The 5681-nt window shown below is 41.8% G+C and overlaps 1 protein-coding gene across 1 annotated transcript in view; it reads right to left on the bottom strand.

Annotated features, from left to right (window-relative positions):
* The window catches only part of LOC143283480 (uncharacterized), an 11901-nt gene extending 7988 nt beyond the window's left edge, over window positions 1-3913 (bottom strand). Inside the window, exons 1-2 of the mRNA XM_076589721.1 lie at window positions 3773-3913; window positions 1453-1484 (exon numbers count right to left, since the gene is read on the bottom strand). Of these exons, the coding sequence (XP_076445836.1) occupies window positions 1453-1484; window positions 3773-3827 (87 nt within the window). The 5' untranslated portion in view covers window positions 3828-3913. The remainder of the gene's footprint in view (window positions 1-1452; window positions 1485-3772) is intronic.
* Window positions 3914-5681: the final 1768 nt, after the last annotated feature.

The following is a 5681-nucleotide window of genomic DNA, read 5'->3' as shown; positions in this document are numbered from 1 at the left end:
AAAGGGACGGCAGCCAACAGACCAGTGCAGCATCAGTTTACACTTGTGACCGCTGCGGCACAGACTGTCTCTCTCTCGCATCGGTCTCTACAGTCACAGACGACGCTGCTTGGTCCAAGCAGACAGCCCAATTAGACATTAGGTCGGATATACTCTATCCAAAGTTCAAGTCAGAGGCATAGCCCTTGCTACTGGTACCATGTAACCCAGTACTACCTGCCGCATGTGAAGTCTCCCAACGACGGATCAGGCGGGGGAGGAAGCCTTTCCCAACGGCTGTGAAGGCGGAAAAGGATGACCAAAGGGCAAGGGGAGCACTTATCCTTGGCTGGAAGTCCTCCTAGGAGACGGAACTCCGAAGAAAAAAACCTGCACCTGTCGAGGCCGTCCTACACGTGGCGGTATCTGCACCTGCGGGAATGTGAGCGTCGGTAGGCGAGAGAGTGGGGAAGGGACTGCACAACTCCTCTTCACTAAAACAAAAAAAACGTCACCTGTCCTGGTCAGGCAACCAGGCTAATGTCGGAACCGTTGTCCGCATGACAGACAGCAGGATCCCGAAGGCCACCGTGAACTTGGAAGACCCTGCAAGCGCTTCAAGAACACATTGAAGACAAACCTCAAAGCCTGTGACATAGATATCGCTTCCTGCGAAACTGATGCCCTTGACCGCTCATGCTGGAGGACGCTGTGCTCTAGTGGCATAAAGACGTTTGAAAACAAGAGAACGCTGAAAACAAGAGAAGCGTGAGCGAAGGAAGCTGGACTCAGCTTCTGGAGACGTTTTCCCTTGCAACACCTGTGGGAAGTGCTGCGCATCCAGAATCGGCCTCGTCTCCCATATGATGACACACACCGACAGATAACCCTGCCTGCCTACTCATCCGTCGGTCTGACAGGAGACTCCATCTTCGGTCAGCCATGACCGAAGGAGGCCTACTACTACAACCACTACTACTACTACATTCCCATATTCAGTGAGTTCGGCACTTTTTATCCTCATGAAGAAGCAAAAGAGGAGATAGCAATAAGAACAAAACAACAATCCTTATAATCATCATCATCGTCATCATCATCATCATCATCATCATCAACATCATCATCATCACCACAACGATTATATTATGATATGTTAACAATAATGATAATAACGATGACGATAATAATAATAATATGTGAAACACGTGTACTATTGTAAAGCTCAAATGGCAAGAGAATGGTCACTCCCCCCCCCCACCTCCCCCAACAAAAACCCAAACAAAAACAAAACCAACAACAACAACAAAAATAAAAACAAAACAAACTTACAAAAAACCGCAAAAAAAAACCCACCCCAAAAAACCAACACAAAATGGAAAAAAAAGAAAGAAAAAAGAAATAAAAAGTTCTAATCCAGGAAGAAGTGAAAAGAAAAAGCCCAAACACGACCCCCCCCAGCCCCCCTCAACTGACCTGCAGGCATTCCAGCACCTGCTGAAGCTCCCCTCCCCTCAGTGCCGTCCCCGTGCGGTTGTCTCCCCCTGCTCCCAGCCAATCGCCGACACTGCTGTTGAACTTGAGAGGGTAGAGGTCACCGGAAGTGGAGGCCGGTGGGACGGAGGAGGTGTTGTTCACGAAAATGAACGTGTGCAAGAAGAACCGGATGTCACTCTTGCAGTGTATGGTCATGGCTGCAGATTCCTTCCGATAATGTCAAAAGTGGAGAAAAAAAAGAAGAAAAAAAAAAAAAAGAAGAAGAAGAAATCAAATGGTGGTTGGTCTAACAGCGCACGAGTTTTCAAGATACTAAGAAAATATTTATATAATTACATCGTCTCATAATTTGTTCACTGTTTGTAACCGTAGAAAATTTTTATGTATGTCAAGAATCTGCGATATCATTCCGCGGTGATGGCCAAAGAACTTTAGATTAAAAAAAAATGTTTATAGTTACATCTAATCATAATTCAAGAACACAACTTACACAGTTTTGCCACTTCCTTAAATTAAACACCGTTCCTAAATCCACTCGTGTGTTCTCGAATATCAGGAGTCGGTTTTTTGTTGTTGTTGTTTTGTTGTTGTTTTTTTTGTTTTTTTGTTTGTTTGTTTGTTTTTACACACATGCACCACCAGTGTTCAGACTACAATCGAGACGCTGGCGGGTTCTATTTTCCTCAGTTCACTGGACGATGCAGGAGGCTCGCTGTGTAGGTGTGTGGATCAGTCTCCCGGTCAGAGATCGATGACGTGAGGAAAGGTTTGTGAACACCGTTGTCACGGTGTGATCAGTCGCTCTGGGCTTGTTGGGCAGAAATTGGAACCGCACAAAATGCGGGCACTGTAAGCAGATAATTAGGTGATGTCGAATTTAACGAAACATTTTATTATTTCATTTATTTATTTATTTATTTATTTTAATATTATACATGACCCAAAAAGTTATGGAGGCATAATACGGCTAAATCGCTAAACGAGATAAAATAATGAACAGCGTATGATCAGCAAAAATAATAAAGGTACCTGACGTAGCAAATTCTGATCTCATGCCGTAAAAACACTTGCATTATTATCATTAATAACAATAATGTTGATAATGCTAATAATGCTAATAATGACAGCAAAATAATAATAATAATAATGATAATAATGATGATGATGATCATGATAATAATAATGATAATGATGATGATACGAGGGTCATTCAATAAATAAGGTGAATTTTTCGGTATAAGAACTTCTAATACAGATAGAAGCTTACTTTTTTTTCTTTTTTTTTTTTTCTTTTTTTTTTTTTTTACTTCTTTTTCACATGGATTTAATTTGTTTTGCAGATTAAAAAAAAACTTTGAGAGTTTTGGCGATTAACAAAGATGGCCGACCAAGAAGCATGCTCCAGGATTGAACAGCGGTCAGTTATCAAGTTTTTGGTTGCTGAAGGGTGCAAACCAGTTGAAATTCATAGGAGAATGTCAACTGTGTATGGTGCCACATGTTTCAGCCGAAAGAATGTCTACAAGTGGGCTAAATTGTTTAAAGAAGGACGGAGCAGTGTTGAGGATGAAGACAGGCCTGGAAGGCCTACAGAAGTGAGATCTCCTGAGGTGATCGAATCAATCAATGACCTCATTCAGTCTGACAGAATGGTGACAGTGGATGACATTGCAAGGACTTTGAGCTTTTCTGTTGGGACAGCACACAAAATTGTCCATGATGACCTTGGCTACTCGAAGGTCAGCTGCCGGTGGGTGCCAAAGATGCTTACTCCAGAGCACAAACAGAGGAGGGTCGAGTTGTCCCAGCAGTGTCTCTGCCGCTTTGAAAAGGATGGTGATGAGTTTCTGAAGAAGGTGATCACATGTGACGAGACATGGGTTTGGCACTATGAGCCTGAGTCCAAACGGCAGTCCATGGAGTGGAAGCACGTAGGCTCTCCAGTGAAGAAGAAGTTCAAGTCCCAGCGGTCCACGAGGAAGGTGATGCTCACCGTTTTGGGGGATATGCAAGGCCCAATCACCATTTCATTCCTTGAGAAAGGAAGCACTGTGAACAGTGCCAACTACTGTGAACTGCTGAGGCAGGTCAAGAAAGACATAAAGAACAAACGCAGGGGTCATCAGTCAGAGGGAGTCCTCTTGCATCATGACAACGCAAGGCCTCACACAGCAGCCCGAACGGTGCAGACCATCAACGAGCTGGGCTGGGAACTGCTCCCTCATCCCCCTTACAGCCCAGACCTTGCCCCTTCAGACTTTCACCTGTTTGGTCCCTTGAAAGCGTTCATGAGAGGCACGAAGTTTGAAAGTGACGATGAAGTCAAAAGTGTTGTGAGCGACTGGCTGAGACATCAGTCCAAAGATTTTTACGCTGAGGGAATACGGAAGCTTGTGCACAGATGGGAAAAGTGTGTGACAGTGCTGGGAGACTACGTTGAAAAAAAAAAGAAGTAAGCTTCTATCTGTATTAGAAGTCCTTATACCGAAAAATTCACCTTATTTATTGAATGACCCTCGTATTATTATCATTATTATTCTCAATAGAAGTAGTAGTAGTAGTAGCAGCAGCAGTAGTAGTAGTAGTTGTTGTTGTTGTTGTTGTAGCAGTATCATCATTATTATTATTATCATTTATAAACCAACAAATAAAAATCATCCAGCAGACTCCGACTTGCCTCAGAAAAAGAGAAACGCTTTCAGAAACAGACGACAAGAAACATTCGATTAAAGTGCTCAGGAAATAGGCTAAAAATACACACCACACTAAGAAAAAGAAATGTTTTATGGGACATTGCAAAAACAACAGCAACAACAATTAAACCTTCGATCAAAACTGTCTTTTTCAGACAGAAAACAGGAACGCGAAAAATAATAATAATAACAACAATAATAATAAATTTTTAAAAATCTACATTTTTGTTCCCCGGAAATCTGCGATGAGTTGACTCCGACTTGCCTCAGAAAAAGAGAAACGAGAAACGCTTTCAGAAACAGACGACAAGAAACATTCGATTAAAGTGCTCAGGAAATAGGCTAAAAATACATTGCAAAAACAACAACAGCAACAATTAAACCTTCGATCAAAACTGTCTTTTTCAGACTGAAAACAGGAACGCGAAAATAAATAAATAAATAAAATTTTAAAAATCTACATTTTTGTCCCCCGGAAATCTGCGATGAGTTGTGTTGAATTGTCTTGAAACACGTGTGATTTTAACACATTGCGGGTTGTTTTTTTTGTTGTTTTTGCTTCTTTTTTTGTTGTTGTTTTTTTTTTTTGTTAGCTGCGCATTGCATGATGATGCATGAAAGATAGATTCTATTACAATGGTGGTAACATTGTTTTCAACAGTACCATCAATTGACACGTGTTTTGTTTGTGACTCACTTGTAGAAACATCTATTGTGTTCAGTCTGGGTTTCAGAAATTCGTTCATTAAAAAAAACGTTATGATACAAGGGAGGCGAATTTGCTTCTTCAACGAAAGGAAGCTTCGGATTATATTAAGTGGATTTTATGGCCTAGCGGTAACGCGTCTGCCTAGGAAGCGAGAGAATCTGAGCGCGCTGGTTCGAATCACGGCTCAGCCGCCGATATTTTCTCCCTCTCCAGTAGACCTTGAGTGGTGGTCTGGACGCTAGTCATTCGGATAAGACGATAAAGCGAGGTCCCGTGTGCGGCATGCACTTAGCGCACGTAAAAGAACCCACGGCAACAAAAGGGTTGTTCATGGCAAACTTCTGCAGAAAAATCCACTTCGATAGGAAAAACAAATAAAACTGATTAAAAAAAGGGGGTGGGGGGTGGGGGTGGGGTGGGGCGCTGTAGTGTAGCCACGCGCTCTCCCTGGGGAGAGCAGCCCGAATTTCACGCAGAGAAATCTGTTGTGATAAAAAGAAATACAAATACAAATACAGATATTATATATATATATATATATATATATATATATATGTATATGTCTTGTTGTGCTTACTCACCTCCCCTTTGAAGGAATAAAATGGCTTATATCACATGATTATCAATGAGGTGTTTTTAATCTCACAGTCACAACAGACGCGGGAATCAGTTGTTGTTTGTTTGTTTGTTTTTTGTTTGTTTTTTTAAATAAAAGTTAAACCAAGACGCTTCTTTCACTTCTATTATGAACAACGGAGACGAATTTCTCTCTCTCTCTGTCTCTCTCTCTCTCTCTCTGTCTGTCT

Source organism: Babylonia areolata, chromosome 6 (genome assembly GCF_041734735.1).
Source record: "Babylonia areolata isolate BAREFJ2019XMU chromosome 6, ASM4173473v1, whole genome shotgun sequence".
Lineage (NCBI taxonomy): Eukaryota > Metazoa > Mollusca > Gastropoda > Neogastropoda > Buccinidae > Babylonia > Babylonia areolata.
This window is presented reverse-complemented; position numbering and strand designations above follow the sequence as displayed.